Genomic DNA, 16578 nt, shown 5'->3' with positions numbered 1-16578 from the left:
ACGCACCTGCATGCTCCTTTCACGGTGGTGCCCACTACTCTGATCATCAAGCTTCAGTTTCAGAGCACCCAGATCATTACTTAAATATTGTACAGTAGTAGTCAGATTCTGGACAGCTTTTCTGAGTTCAGAGTCATTTTCCCGTACTGAATTTACGGACTGTGTTTGATCAACATCTCTGAGAGTGACATTAGCTGGGGAAACTGGCATTACCAATCTTGCTGCTTGGCGAGCCCTCTCAGCTTGGGTAGCAACTTCGCAAGCTTCGGTGAAAGTTTTCACTCCTCTTTCATGACACTTCACTTGAAGTTCTTGATCCAGACCAGCAATGAAGCGAGACATTTTCATATATTCAGAAGCGTTATGCTCAAACTCGGGGAACGCTTCTTTGACCAGCCTGCAAACATCAGCAGCATAAACTTCCATTGCTTCATGAGGCAATCTTGGACGGGCATTAGGGAATGCTTGAAATGATGCAATTATATCTTTCTGTCCAAAAGCTGTCTGCAAATGTCTTTTTGTTTCAGCATAGGAGCTCTGAGTTTCCCGAGGCAGATTATCCCAAACAATGAACAGTTCTGCCGGTAGTCTAGTGGGTAGCTCCGCTGCAAACACGGTGCTCAAGTCCACACCAGTGTCCTTGTAATGGGCTTCTTGAATTACCTCGTAGCGGCGAACCCACAGTTGAAAAGACTCACGGCCATCGTTGTTGATAAATAACACAAGAAGTAACACACACCAAGGGAATCACTGTGTAAAGTAGGCGGGAATGTTACAAGACTTGTCTGACACGGTGAAGTGATCCATATCAACGTCATCGGGTCATAGCACCAAGTCAAAGAAACATAACTGAGGAAACCAGAAACATCTTAGTCGTGGATTCCATTAACTGTGAATCATAATTTGAGTAATTTGCTTTTATTTCTACATACCGTATCTTCATGATATAAATGGAGAGTCAGATCTATATATACAGGACTGTCTCAGAAAATTAGAATATTGTGATAAAGTTCTTTATTTTCTGTAATGCAATTAAAAAAACAAAAATGTCATGCATTCTGGATTCATTACAAATCAACTGAAATATTGCAAGCCTTTTATTCTTTTAATATTGCTGATTATGGCTTACAGCTTAAGAAAACTCAAATATCCTATCTCTAAATATTAGAATATCATGAAAAAGTATACTAGTAGGGTATTAAACAAATCACTTGAATCGTCTAATTAACTCGAAACACCTGGAAACACATTTTCAAATGTTTGATTTTGTTTTGCTGTTATAAATCTTTTTTTTTACTTGGTTTGAGGAAATATTCAAATTTTATGAGATAGGATTTTAGAGTTTTCTTAAGCTGTAAGCCATAATCAGCAATATTAAAAGAATAAAAGGCTTGCAATATTTCAGTTGATTTGTAATGAATCCAGAATGCATGACATTTTTGTTTTTTTAATTGCATTACAGAAAATAAAGAACTTTATCACAATATTCTAATTTTCTGAGACAGTCCTGTATATGTATCCTTGCAGACTAAAATGCATTTTATTTTGCCATCTCTGGTTCTCCAAAAGTAGTGTAAGTCAAAAGTAACCAGCACAGTCAACAGCTGGTTCCTAAACACGTACATATGGAATGTCACACCACAACCCCCTTACCAAACACCCTGCTGACTTCCTAAAACCTGCAAGCCGACTTACAAACACACTTTACAGTAATTGGTGAGGTGTGAAAAGGTGTGAAGGTAGGCCTTCATGGAGAGGCGTTTTTTGCTGGGTTTAATCTGAAATACATTGTACATATAAACCCCTTAAAACAAGATAACAGATTATCACCGCCATGAGCCGTCACATTCAGTGGGTCACTTTCAAAGCATGTCTGGTAGCAGACCAGCAATAAGACACATGCAATTAGAAATTAAAGGCATATTAGAATTCTTTAATCATTGCTTTTGTTACAGTGATCATATTATATAACATATATTTAGTTATCCAGTAAAAGTCAACCTACAGTTCATTTCAAATGATTTACTTAATTCCTTGTGGAAACATTCATTCAACTATATATTTGACTTTAGCTCTCTTCGTGTATGACGGACTGTGAAACGCTCTATTCTCCTTAATGTCCATTCTGTCCTCCAGCCCTCCCTCCTCTGCGTCCTCTCCTTTTCCCACCATTCTCAGAGGCAATAGAAGCCCAGCGTGTGGTTGGGTGGAGGTGTTCACCGCCTGGCAGCAGTGGGCTCCCCCCTTGTCTTTAGTCAGGAAGTAAAGGAGGGCGTTGAGCCACGCGTTGAATGACGCCAACGGCCTCGTGATCTTATAGCACATGGAGACCATGGTCATCGTGTGGCAGGGGACGCCCTTGGTCACTTTGAGCAGGAGGAAGATGGTTCTGGTAACATGGAAGGGGAAGAAGCACAGGGCAAAGAGAAGGGTGATGGTGATGATGGTCTTGATAGATTTACGTCTGCGGTTGGCGTACGGTGAGTGGGCACCAAGGAAGATGGACATCCCTTTATCTCTTCTCAATGTCCTCGACAGTCCATTGCTTCCTCTCGCAACTATTGCAGGGCTACTTCTCTCGCTCCTTGCTAGTCCTTCGCGCCCCCCCTCTCGCTGACCTCTGCGGGATGAGGGCTGAGAATGCAAAGTCCTAAATATGGTCAGAACAACGTGAGAGTAACACCAAGCAATGATAGAAAAAGGCAGAAAAAATCCCAGCAAATGGAGTATGATGCCGTAGGGTACGTAATCAGGGAACTCTTTGTCTATCGCATCGTCCCAACAGTTCTGGTACACTTCAATGACCCCTACCATGTTACCGTAGCTGGCGTTACCATTTATCGACGACACCTCATGTCTCAGGTGGTCGATACCGCTTGCGTTGCCGCCAAGCCCTCCCAATCTCGTCATGTGACCAGTCTGAGCAAACCGGAAGATGGGGCAGGTCAAAGCAAACACTACGATCCAAACCACGACGCAAGTGCTCTTGACAGCCTTCTTAGTCTCTAGGGTGATAACTTTCATCGGGTGGCAGATCCCGAGGTACCTGTGGACGGAGATGCACGTGAGGAAGAAGATGGAACAGTAGAGGTTAAAGTAGAAGAGGAAACGGACAAGGCGGCACATGAAGTCCCCGAAGACCCAGCGGTCACGCATGACGTAGCTCGCCACCAGGAACGGCAGAGACAGGCCGTACATGAAGTCCGTCGAGGCCAGGTTCACCATGTAGATCAGCGAGGAGTTCCAGCGCCTGGTTTGGCGAAAGGAGCGGTAGAGGATGACCGAGTTCAGGGAGATGCTGAAGAGGAACGTGAACGAGTAGCAGATGGGCAGGAAAATGTACTTGTAGGACTCGTCTATGCTGCAGGACGGAGATGGAGTGGCGGCGGAGGGAGAGGAGGAGCTGAGCAAGTCGTGGAGTACGCTGATGTTGGGAGGAACTCCACGTCTGGACGACATTGCGAGGGACGAAGCGACTTTCACGTGAGGGAGAAGTTGAACGAGGCGTGGACGTTTGCGGATCTGTCGAGCTTCCTCTCGGTCATCCTCGTACTCTTGGTACCGTTTAATGTCGTTTTGTATGATGCCGTTCGGTAGAGTATCAGACGGTCAGATCCATGAGTAGTTCACCTAGAGATAAAGACACAAAGCAGTCAGCCATCCACACTCGTATAGAATCAAAAATGATCTGATAGACTTCCTGCGCTTCCCTTACAAGTCTAGAAATGGTTGATGCGTCCTTCGGTGGTCCCTTAACTTCTTTTAGGTCCAAATTGAAATTGTCCAGTACTTGTGCTTTACTTTTCACGTAGCTAAGCGTAGAATGCGAAAAGGCGGGAATAAGATTGCACACAAGGTGAAGGTTGCCTCGTAAACAGCAGCGTGTCAACACTGAGAGCATGTTGGCACGATGATGGTAGTATTGTCTCGGATCGTATTAAAGAACCCTGCGACGGTTTGGGGGGCGTTTGCGTAATCACCTTGACCTCCTGTCCAATGCTGCTGATTCTTAGTGCTTGTTTGCCTTCCTGTGTACAAGGGTATGCTGCTGATTCAGGCCCTTCTCACCCCATTAACTCAGCAATAAGTAACCACACTTCCCCTCGGTGTCTCCGTGCACCCTTCTGTATCTCGGTCTTCTGCTCTCACTCCATTGGCTACACCTCGTCTTCACGATCCTAAATGTTTTTGTTTTTCTGTGCCACATATAGACGGGGGCTGCGGCATCATCAAAGTCAACACGACTAGATTCAGTCAGGCGACGCTCCAGCTCTCAGCTGAAAGCCTCACGGGCAAGAAGTGGACGTGTTAAGTGAGCCATCTGCAGGTTGCACCGCCACTTCAGAGTTCAACTAAATACGGGTAATGTGTCAGCTAGTGTCGTGACATATTAACTGTACGGCACGAATAGGATGTAAAAGGTCCACGGGCTGCCACCTAAACATGAAATTACATCCTGGGCTCGTCAATGTGCTCACGTTTAGCCATTATGAAAACAAAAATAAAGTCACCTTATTAATGCAGCGAACCATTCAGACAATCATTAGCCTCAGGCCTCCTTTTAAATGACTAATACTGTGAGGGATTATGTAAGTCAAGCAACTTACTTGTGGTTATACATTTTATAATGTATATAAATGACATGAATGAAATTCGCAAACTATTAAAAGATAATGCATGGATTACATTACAGCGGACTATTTAGTAAACAATGGTGCAGGGCTTTGGAGATGTAAATATTTGTTTCCATTCATTTTTTATGCAATTAAAAAAAAAATTCAGGACAGGCAATGTAGAGACATATATGTGAACTTCACAAATACTATAAATAACTTATTTAGACAAGTTGAAGTTTTTTGTCTGACTTTTAATTAAATGATTTTGAATATAAATAAGCACTGCTGTGTGTGACGATCCCTCCTCCCACCTTATTTTCCCCGTGATAGGTCTTTGTGATGCTCATGTGAGTTAAGAAACCGCTTTACAATCTTTACATATTTTATAAGCTTCCTCTGGGTTTGGAGCCATTGAAGAAAAACACACAACCGTAACCTAGTTGCATCTACACACACTGATTATCATAAATGAATGCAGACTTGATGTATACTGTGATGATTGCATGACTCAAACAAGAGTCTGCTAATAGATTTGATCCCGCACAGAAATAAATGAAAATCAACCGGCTCCCTGAAATGGTAGAAAACCCATTTAGACATTTATTTATTTGACTTTGAGAGATTTTCTCTCTTCAGTTTGCTGAGTTTATAAAAGACGAAGATTTTAAGAGCAGAACATGTGAAGTTCAGAAGAGATGTCCATTCAGCGGAGAGGTTAGCGCTAGATTTAAACAAATGAGATGCAACTGTATTGTTAAAATGTGTCTTAAATACAGTTTAAAGACATTCTGAGGATTTCTTTCCTGGGCTTATGTTTGTGAAACTGGATTGAAGAGTTTTTAAGGATGTACCTTGTTTTTCTTGACAAAATAACAACAAGTCACAATTGCCGCGTTGCTAAAAGTCCTATCGGCTGGCTATCGGTTGGAGTGCACATGTTCTTGAAGAGGTTGTTTTCCAGGAGCAGCTAATAGCTTCTGAGAAAACCCACTCCAGCCTGATGTATCGCGGGCCTCTGAATTCATAATCCATCTCATTAACAAATGTCCTTGTGCAGGTTTTTTTTCTTTTAACTCAATTAAAGTGAGTTACAAAAATGGATCTGGATGTACGCTAGATGATTTACTGCTCCGGCAAATCCCCTGGACTAAAAATAACCCCTCGGTGGTGCATTAGGAGGTCAGTGTTTGTGCATCCAACTCATAAATACCTGCATCGCTGCAATCTGACGCCACACAGAGAGCTTACCTGTGCCGGCGATGACTCCATATGGCTCCTGTTCCGTCAGCCATCAGAATAATCACAAGAAAATAGGAAAACATCCAAAAGGCTTCGTGCAGCTGTATGAAAACTGAGAAGCTTCAAAATAAACCTTTTTTTTCTTCTTCTCGTGGTTATATTTAAAGCTCGGAAACATCAGCGTGGACCGGCGTGGCGGCGGTGTGGTCGACCGGTGACCTTGGCGGGTTGGCGGTTGGAGCTTTCACCTTTTTCTGCCGCTTCTCTGAACAGTACCGGCGGTTTCTATGGTGATTGAGTCCCTCCCTCTGTCCCTCTGCTGTGTGTCATCGAAAGTCTTCTTCCCCCTTTTGTGAGTGTGAGTGTGTGTGTGTGTGTGTGTGTGTGAGAGAGAGAGAGAGAGACACCCTCTCTTCTCACCTGTCGAGCTGCATGATGGGCAATAGATCACATGACGGATGAACTGTGTACGTTCAGTCTGTGCTCCTCAATGAGACTCTCCGGTTTCATCGTGGTGCTGCAGCAACTTTCCTCCCGATTAGCGGCGTGAACGTAGACGGCTGCCCTGCAGTCCGTCAGGATGAAGGTCAACAACAATTTAAATTTAATTCAGTTTATTTTGTATAGCCCAATATCACAAATTACATCCTCCCCTCAGAGGGCTTTACAATCTGTACACATATATACGACATCCCTGACCTTTGACCTCACATCGGATCTGGAAAAGAATCCCAAATAAACAGAAAAAACCCTTTCAGGGGAAAAAAGGGTAAGAACCCTTCAGGAGAGCAACAGAGGAGGATCCCTCTCCATGATGGACAGGTGAACAGATGTCATGTGACCAGATGAGCAGCGTTACAGAGTTACAACGCATGAATATGAATATGACATCAATGTATGAATAGTTGGTCGTAGGCATGGACCACGATCCAGACCTCCAACATCAATATGTTGAGACCTTTCATCACGACTCAGAACGCCACTTTGTAAACGCCACTTTGTAAACGCCACTTTGGAAACGCCACTTTGGAAAAGCCACTTTGTAAAAGCCACTTTGGAAACACTCTCCCGTGATGTTTAATGCGCTTTGCTTGACAAGGGGAGACCATCTATATCATAGTTTCCATTTCTTGGAAGGTAACAGGGTCAGTAGCTGTCTTTCACCAATTGTTGTGCTTTTTCTGCGTGAACTAGAAGAACTATAAATCAACAAAAAATACCAATTAGATTATTAACTTTTTACTGTCTTTTGTAATTGTTGGCAGATAGAGAGGTTAAGCCCCTTCTCTTCTGGTGTTTGCCTTACTTTTATATGTGTTTTATATATGCAGAGACAAATATTTAGTTTTTTTCCGATCCCGTCTAAATTGGGCCATAAATTACATATACTGTATGATCTACATGTTTTCGTGAAAAGTCATTTGTGAACTACATCGACATAGCCGTTTGCTAGGGAAATAGTTCGCCTAGACATTAGCTAGCTAGCTAGGCGACTTAGCTATGGTCCGCGCACAAATAGTGTTATCTTACGTTACCTTACGTTATCTTATGTTATCTTACGTTATCTTACGTTATCTTATGTTATCTTATGTGATGCGTTTCATCAGCCAGGAAGTGAGAGAAGGAGAACAGCTCTCTCATGCGTTATTGATGTGAGAACATTTCGGTATCGAACACACAGGCGAGACGTCACTTACGCAACTTTTAGCTGCGCGGGCTATCCGATCTTCATATTTTCATTCTTATTGGTTTTACACCATTATGCAACTTTATTGACGTAGGAGATCCTCTTTGACAAACGTTCGTGTAATTCAAACAGCATTCCATTATCACGGCGGGAAATCAGTGTGAGCTTCACGACTTGAAACTGGCGTACACTACGACATGCTAGCGCCCACCATAACCACTGTGAGCCACGTCGAGAACAGGTCGCCTAACACTCGGAAGTTCACCGGCTCGATCCCCAAATAGCTCCTTCCATGTGAGTCTATGAATGAGTGAATGTTGATTTTGAATGCAGTGTTATTATGAGTGGTCAAAATACGACAAAGACCCAATAGAAATGTATAAATGTGAATATAAACTATATAAATCTATTAACCGTTTACTGCTCCCAATGAAACCTAATCGATATACCGTGGCCAATGTTAGCAAAAATATCCTAATGTCTTGGATACAATAATATGAAATCCCCCTGTATATACATCTATAATATATATATATAATATATATATAAATATACAAACACACAAACCTCTGACTGTACTAATGCTTTATTCATTTAAAGGCACAATCTGATATCCAATGTAAACTAAATGGTTGAACCACCACCAAAAATAAAAAACACAGTATTGTAGTGTGCAGTCAAGTGAATTAATTAATCCACACATTAATACAAGAGTTACTTTTGAAACAAGACGATTAGATAAACAGTTCTTACTCACGTGTGAGCTCATAAACATGTTAATCATGTGGAGGCACCAACAACAACAACAACAACGTAAAGGAGTTTGTCTTTATGAAGATGAATCCGTGTTCTGTCATCGCGTATCAAATAATTAACTGTTTCAACGCCATGACAACGAACTGCACTAGAACACTTTAAATGGTCAATTCAACATCATTAAAATGTTTCCCTTTTTTAATATTCACTGTTAAACTCCTGTGGATGGAAGTCCTCACTTCCTGAAGTCTTTTAACCGTGAGAACAGGAAGTGATGACAGGAAGGCAAAGCAGCCACATTTGTATTTGAATTGTGTGAAAGGCAAATGATGAATAACTTGTGTTAAAACTTTCCCAACTGGTCGAATACAAATATTAACATTTCTTCTCTTTCTTATAAAAGAAACAGCACTTTGGTGAAGGAACATTTAAAAGGGTTGTACGTAAGAAAAGCTACACAGAGATAAATGTGAATTACAACATGATAATATTAATAAAAAAACATCAGAGAAGGACACAGAGTATAAAACAAAGACCGATAGCAGCTTCGTAGCAGGAGGAAGACCCTTCAAGTTTCAGTTAGAAGAGAACTGAAGACTTTACAGGTCGGGATCTCTGCTGTGGTCACAAAGTACAAGGACTTACACTCGAGTATAATAATTACTCTCTTGCTAACATTTCCTGGTACAGACGAGAGCGTAGCTCTTCGCGGTAGGGTTTGTTAATAATTAACCACGCTATGAGTACAAAGAAGTATTACAAAAATAATAAAACAGAGAACAATAGCGCCGGTCCACCTTAAATGTGCCGGAGAGGCTGAACATCGGCCTGTTGTTGTTTTCTTTGTAGTAACATCACAAGACTCTCCAGAAGCAGGACGATAGCCCGCCGGTGGAAACGTCTCAGCGCTCCTAGTGGTCAGAAGGCGCCGCAGAGCGGACCAATCCTGTCACTGGACACTCGGAGGCGTGTTCCTTTAAGGTCACCGTCTACTTCCTGGATGCCTCACTTAGTTTCAGTGCTTCACCGTGACTAACGAAGCCCGATGTGCTGGTGGACACGGTCCTGTCGACTAAATGTCCCTCATAAATATACAGTTACTTTAAAACTGAATGTCCACGTCTCCCTTGCAGGCTTCACAGTGATTGGCTGGTGAGATGTTGGAGGAGGCGGCTTCACAGCGACGTCAGGTCCTGGACCTCCAGCAGCATGGCGTCCTGCTCCGTCCGCAGCTGGTCTCGCACCTGCAGGCGGCCAACCAGGTCGGAGCTCAGCTCTGACGGGGGGGGGGGGGGGGGGCAGCGTTGAGGTTTAGATGTACACAAAGTACTCCAGACTCCGTGTACTCAGAGTACACGGAGTCTGGAGTACTCTGTGTACTCAGAGTACCTGCGTGTGGTTCTGCAGTACCTTGTGTGTTCCGGCTCAGTGACGTTCTCAGAGCCGTCAGGTCCTTCATGCTGAAGTTCTGTAAGTCACTTCTCTCCACATGTCTCTGGACCACAGGCTCACTGTGAGATGCAGCCTGGAGGAGGAGAGGAGAGGAGGGGAGGAGGAGGAGAGGAGGGGAGGAGGAGGAGAGGGGAGGAGGAGGAGGAGGAGGAGAGGGGAGGAGGAGGAGAGGAGGAAAGGACGAGAGGAGAGGAGGAGAGAGGAGAGGTGGAGAGTACAAGAGGAGAGGAGAAGAGGAGGAGGAGAGTAGGAGAGGAGGAAAGGACGAGAGGAGAGGAGGATGGGAGATGACGAGAGGAGAGGATGAAAGAGGAGAGGAGGAGAGTCCAAGTGTACGAGAGGAGAGGAGGGGAGGAGAGTACGAGTGGACAAGAGGAGAGCAATGAGGAGGAGAGGAGAGGACAAGAGGAGAGGAATAAGGAGGAGAAGAGGACGAGAGGAGAGGAGGAGTGGACAAGAGGAGAGCAATGAGGAGGAGAGGAGTGGACAAGAGGAGAGCAATGAGGAGGAGAGGAGAGGAAAGAGGATGAGAGGAAAGAGGATTAGAGGAGAGGACAAGAGGAGAGGAATAAGGAGAAGAGGACGAGAGGAGAGGAGGAGAGGACGAGAGGGCGAGAGGAAAGGATGAGAGGAGAGAGGACAAGAGGAGATAGGAGGGAAAGACAAGAGAAAAGGGAAGGACGAGAGGAGGGGAAAGAGGATGAGAGGAGAGTTGAGGTAAGAGACAAGGAGAAGAGAACTGTGATGAGCTGTGTTTGGGAGCGAGAGAGAACAAGATGGCTGCCTCTCCGCCTCTCACCAGGGTCCTGTGGTCGGCCCTCAGCCGGTCCCTCAGGTTCCTCAGAGTGTTCCGGAAGCCTCTGGACTTGAGCTTCTCCGGCTTGGCGGGCGGCTGCGGATCCTTCTGGACCTGACGGGGCGACACCCCGTTAGTCCACCGAGCCTCGGCTCGCCTGACGGAACTCGTGTTGCCGCTAGTTACCTTCGCATTGAAAATGCCGGAAGGTTATGTTTTGATCGCCGTGTATTTATTTATTTATTTATTTGTATGCATGTTATTCGCAAAACTCAAAAAGTATTGAACCGAATCGCATGAAATTTGGTGGGATGATTGTTTATTATCCGGGGACCAGTTGATTAGATTTTGGGATCGATCGGGTCAAAGGTCATGAACAGGTCAAAATCTTTCGCAGAACTCAAAAAGTATTGAACCGAATCGCATGAAATTTGGTGGGATGATTGTTTATTATCCGAGGACCAGTTGACTAGATTTTGGGATCGATCGGGTCAAAGGTCAAGGTCAAAGGTCATGAACAGGTCAAAATGTTCTTGAATCGCATGAAATTTGGTGGGATGATTGGTTATTATCCGGGGACCATTTGATTAGATTTTGGGATCAATCGGGTCAAAGGTCAAGGTCATGGAAAGGTCAAACTCTTTTTTTTACCATAGCACGATACATTTTTGTCCAATTGGCATGCAACTAATGCCAAAATGTTCATAATTCAATGCCCAATCTTGTGATATGCGAAGGTATGCGCTCTACCGAGTGCCCATTCTAGTTACCCGTGTGCTGCTGCTCTCCCTCTCCTCCTCTTCCTCACTTTCACTGTTGTTGATGAAGCACAGCTGGAGGTTCATCTGGGTCTGCAGGCTGCGGGACGCAAACAGACGGCGCCGCGTTACACTGCAGCTGGGACTTTGTCATTTTGGGCTCCACAAAATAAACTAAATGTAATCATTTGAGTGGAATGAGGGGAACGCGTCTCGGGGCTTCGTTGCCACAGCGCCGCCCGGTGGTCGGGAAAGAGTACTGCACTCTGATGTCTGTGTGCAATAGAGCGTCACTAAAGTGTGTGTGTGCATTCACTCATTGAGGTTTCACGAAAAACAGTTGGAACATTGGACAAGAAGCCCGCCATGCAAAGCCGTACACATCATCACTTCAAGAGAAAAGAACTACAAATCCCACAAAGCAGTGCGACTGGTGACTGGAACACTCTGAAAGTACAACCCTGGTGCTTCACTCTAGACGTGCTGCATTCAAAAGATATTATTAATATGTGACAATAAAATCTGTCAAAAAGGCATCGATGTAAAAAAACGTTACTGCGAGTAAAAAGGTTTGTGAGCCGGTGACTTTTATTACTTTAAATCTTGGAATACCAGGTGGGAATGTTCTTATACTTGATTGTCCACAAGTCGGAGGCTGAGAACTACATCCAAATGACATGACACGCATGCGTACCAGGTCAGTGTGTGTGTGTGTGTACCGGGAGGTGAGTGCCAGCACGTGGCTGTTGCAGGCGTCGTCTCCGTCCCCCCAGCTCTCCGTCCTCCTCCCTCTCTCCTCTGACCAGCTGACCGGAGCTCTGCCTCGCTCCAGGGAAACGCCACTCTGGCAAAACAAACGACAACAAAAAGAAGAGTGGTGAGAGTGTGTGTGAGCGCGCGCTCGTGTATATTTTGATCTGACCTCATTTCCCAGACCACTGACCTTTGCCCTCTTCTCCTTGTTCTCCTCCTCCTGCTTCTCGAGCTCGGCGATGCGCAGGCTCAGTGCCTCCCAGTGCATGATGGGAAGTCCCAGGTTGTCCTCGCCATAGCCCTCCTGCCAGACCAGGGCCGCTCCCTCCGAATCTTCTTCTTCTTCTTCATCCTCTTCTTCTTCTTCCTCCTCATCCTCCTCGTCCTCTGCCTCGTTGCTCTCCTTCTCCTCTCGCTGCTGCCTCTGCCTCTCCTTCTCTCCCTCCATCTCGGCCCGGCCGGAAGTTCACAGGTTCAAATCCCCGACAGGACGGAGCTCTACGTTTAGAACAAGAGAGAGAGATAGTAACGACGACGCGTTAGAGAAGCCGAGGGGACGACCTGGGTTTTATGTTTGTTAGCCATCTGGACAACACCAGATACAAAGGATTCAGTATTTATCCACCAACTGGGTTTCTTATTGCTAAAACATCAATTTAAAACATTTTGTTGGACATTTCCTCAGGTTCGACTTGATGAAAACATGAAATATCAGAAAGCTACCGGGCAACAAAACTCAATTATTTTCAGGCTGACTGAAATGTGACCGCAGTGGGGTCGCACACATATATATATAAATATATATTTTGAATTTCAATGTCAGCTTGTAAAAGAAAGCGATATTGCACTGTTAGTTAGAGCGAAAAACAATAATTATTATGGGTTTTTTTGGTGCCTTTTGTGACTTCAATATTCAATTCGTTGAATAAAAGAATGATCGAAAAATATATGTTTAAATTTATTTTAGCAGCAGAAAGCTGCTAAAATAAATATGTATAAAAACATCTATTACTGCTTTATTGTCAGTAATATATGGTGCATATATTACATTGATGCACATTCCATACAGAAAGATGAACGTCCCTCTGAGACCATAAAGTCTCTCATTTAAATCAAAGTTAGACTTTATTTACTTCAGCTAAAGTTCTTGGAGGACTTCTTTGGTCAAATGAAGCGCGCAGCTTAAAGAAAACGCATATTTCTAAAAGCTTTAGCGGTAAGCTACCGGATCAGTAGAGACCCCCGGTAACCGGTAATGAATTCAAATAGATCAAAGAAGCGGACCGGGTCCCGGTCGCGTGCAGGTCCGGGACTCGGACTCGAGTCCTCATAGGTGTTAAACTGTTAAACTCACGGGCCTAAAATCAAAGTTAGACTCTCCGGCGTGTTTTAAAACCTCGGGGTGTAACTTTAGTTCGTCATTTGTTGTCCAAGAAGCGGAGAATAACTTACCGCGTTGCCCAAAACAAAAAGACGCAACTCTTTGTCGCTTCGTTGTCAGAGGAGTTGAGAGTTTTGCCACATACCCGCCGCTCCTTGCTCAACTCCTCCTCGGCGTCTTCCCTTCCTTCCCTCCCTTCCTTCCCATCAGGAGTTGCACTCCTCTGCCCTCGTTCTCAGACCAGCCGACAGAAGAAGAAGAAGAAGAAGAAGAAGAAGAAGTGCGCGAGCGTCTGAGTCTGCGCACTAACGCGCAGCTTTACGGCGGTTGGCCGTAACAACGTGAGGGTCCTCTCGCTCTTCTTCCCCAGACACGCAAACAAAAGACCACTTGAGGAATGCACAGGAAAAAAAGAAGAAGAAAAGAGTTCGCGATTGGAAATTCCGTGACTTCCTGTCAGTGGCTTCAAAATAAAAGTATTGTTGTTATAGTTCGTTTCCGAAAGGTGGCAAGCTGATTCCCTGATTTTAGTTTGTGTGTATATATATATATATATATATATATAATGTATGTGTTTCGTTGAGGATGGGCTCGCAGCGGTACTACAGTTTTAGCACTGGAGGTATTTAGCCGCTAGATGGCGCCAAATCCCACATTCTATCTTAAAAAGGAAAAAAAAAAAAATCAGGATCAATCCAAGGCTGGTTTCTGATCAATATGAGGCTTTTATCTGTTATGTACTCACTGAAAGCAGTGAGTAGATAACAGAACAACACATGATTCGTGCAATACTAATACTAATATTAATAATAGTAATGATTCCTTCTGTACACATGACATCTATTCTTCTGTCCATCCTGGAGAGGGATCCTGCTCTGTTGCTCTCCTGAAGGTTTCTTACCTTTTTTTCCCCTTGAAAGTTTATTTTCTAGTTCTTGGAAGTTGTTCCTTATCCGATGTGAGGTCAAAGGTCAGGGATGTCGTATGTGTACAGATTGTAAAGCTTTCTGAGGCAAATTCGTAATTTGTGATATTGGGCTAGACAACATAAATTGAATTGAATTTTGATTTATATAATAATAAATCTTATTTACAAATGGGTTGATGACTCAGAAAATGAGATCATCATGGTTTTATCAAATATAAAGTTACTAGTCCCAGCTGTGGAGACACTGGTACAGGTGTTTATTTATAAAGCATGTGTAGTTCTTTGTTTTTTACTTGTGGTTTTGTATGTATTTTATTATATTTTAATGTGTTGTACTATCTGGACCTTGAGTCTGTAATAAAAGTTTGATTGAAACACCTTCAGTTGGTCTGTAGCTACACAGAACGGACACTAGGGGGCGACATGAAACCATTGGACACAATTAATGGACACTTCTTATATTACCTCTGGACACATACATTTATTTGTTTTCCTCTTTTGCACGTGTCCCTTGGAGTCTACAAATCTGCTTCACTATTCATGACAGAAATAAATGCACATAAATATGACATCACTCAGTGTGTCATGGTGTGGACATGGGGCCTCGTCTTGTGTGTGGATGGGTGGTGCGTGTGGAGACTCAAGAACAGCTCGCCGTGGACAGAAGCAGCAGGGTGTCTTTATTTCTGTTGCTATAGCTTAACCAAGTCAGCATTCATGATACACAGAGACATACGGGGAAGCTACAGAAGCCTTCAACACGTACAGAACCAGTGACCGGAACAAACAACGACGAGGCAGAGGACCGGAACCAAAGGTCAAACCAACGGAACACAAGAAGAAACAAGATTTCTGGCACTAATTTTAAAGTTAACACTTAGAATAATATTGCTTTTTAAAAACACAACCTCTATCCGTCAACATTGTTGTTGCGTCACGTTATATTTGCACTGCATTTAAATATCAAATATATTCCTTTACTGATGTATTTACGTTATTGCTAACATTAAAACGTACATAACATTATATATATATACATAAATATATATACACATACTGTATATATAAACATATTCATATATATATATACACATATATATACACACATATATAAATATATACATATATAAATGTATACATATATATATATATACACGTACATATATATAAATATACTCATATATATACACATATATATGTGTATATATATATATATATTAAGTGACTTTGATAATAGTTTTGTTCAAAAGTACACATTTTTACAGAAAATAACAGTCCATGTTTGGAGGGATTTACTGGGGGACATGCACAAGGATCTGATAGGAGGGCGAGGGAGGGAGGGCGTAAGCAGGGCCTCCCATTGGATGAGAGGAGCTGTCACTCACACAGCCTGTCACATGCATTCTCCACTGGTATGTTAGACATCAGGTACAACCCGTTATTCATAATCAGTTCTTTTTAAAGCTAGACTACTTCTACTCCGATCCATAAATAGGAGCAAGACATGCCGACAGAGACGGGACGGCCGTCAGCCAATCACAGCGCGGATCCAGTTCCCTCCCAGTGTTAGTAAATAACAATAACAGACAGGTACAGTGAGTATACATTGCACGCACACACACACACACACACACACACACACAATAATAAAAAGGGTGATACATGGACAGATGAGTGGAGTGAGAAGGCAGCCAAAGTCAAAAGTCTCTTTAAGCAGATATAGTTTAAAAAAATAATATTTGAATGCAATAAATGACAGCATTATGATTCTTTAAGCTATCCCACGAAACCGTAAGGTGCACACGACACATGACCGCTTGCGCGGTCAGGTTCTGGCCCAAATGGTTTTCTACACACCTCATTTATTATTACTTTGTGCAAACAAGATCCAGATGTGCTGCCGGCTGATTACCTGAGCAACACCTGGTTCTTCTCACACTGTATTAATGTGCTAACAGGATAACTCGTTATACATATATATGGAACTTTAAAGCACATGAAATACTGTGTTTCGGGACTTTCTGGGCTTTTAAAAAGAAACAAAAAAACCCAGCATTCCCCAGTTTTCTTTTTAGCAAATTCAAACGCTGTCGAATAGAAAGGTCAATAAATATGTCTATGCAAATGTTTTAGGCGTGTCATCTTCCAACATCAGTTCTAATGGGAGCAGCCATGTTTTTCGTGGGGGGGGGGGGGGGGGGTCGCACCGCAG

At 43.4% G+C, this 16578-nt stretch overlaps 2 protein-coding genes across 3 annotated transcripts; both read right to left on the bottom strand.

Moving 5' to 3' along the window:
• Window positions 1-2046: 2046 nt before the first annotated feature.
• si:dkey-6n21.13 (P2Y purinoceptor 3) lies at window positions 2047-3477 on the bottom strand. Its single transcript, XM_056443091.1, has one exon. The coding sequence runs from the start codon at window positions 3457-3459 to the stop codon at window positions 2047-2049; it is 1413 nt and encodes a 470-aa protein (XP_056299066.1). The 5' UTR covers window positions 3460-3477.
• Window positions 3478-8112: 4635 nt separating this feature from the next.
• si:dkey-6n21.12 (schwannomin-interacting protein 1) lies at window positions 8113-13817 on the bottom strand. Of its 2 annotated transcripts, none has more exons than XM_056442694.1 (7): window positions 13510-13817; window positions 12248-12555; window positions 12024-12148; window positions 11317-11404; window positions 10550-10660; window positions 9709-9823; window positions 8113-9574 (listed from the first exon to the last, which is right to left on the bottom strand). In XM_056442694.1, exons 2-7 carry the CDS (start codon window positions 12503-12505, stop codon window positions 9474-9476), a joined length of 798 nt encoding a protein of 265 aa, XP_056298669.1. In that variant the 5' UTR covers window positions 12506-12555; window positions 13510-13817; the 3' UTR covers window positions 8113-9473. The 2 variants fall into 2 exon arrangements, with proteins under 2 accessions (XP_056298669.1, XP_056298670.1); XM_056442695.1 differs by having other exon boundaries at window positions 13584-13817.
• Between the last annotated feature and the right edge of the window lie 2761 nt (window positions 13818-16578).

This window comes from Pseudoliparis swirei, chromosome 21 (assembly GCF_029220125.1).
Source record: "Pseudoliparis swirei isolate HS2019 ecotype Mariana Trench chromosome 21, NWPU_hadal_v1, whole genome shotgun sequence".
Lineage (NCBI taxonomy): Eukaryota > Metazoa > Chordata > Actinopteri > Perciformes > Liparidae > Pseudoliparis > Pseudoliparis swirei.
Note: the sequence above shows the minus strand (reverse complement) of the source record. Positions and strands in the feature narration are given on the sequence as shown.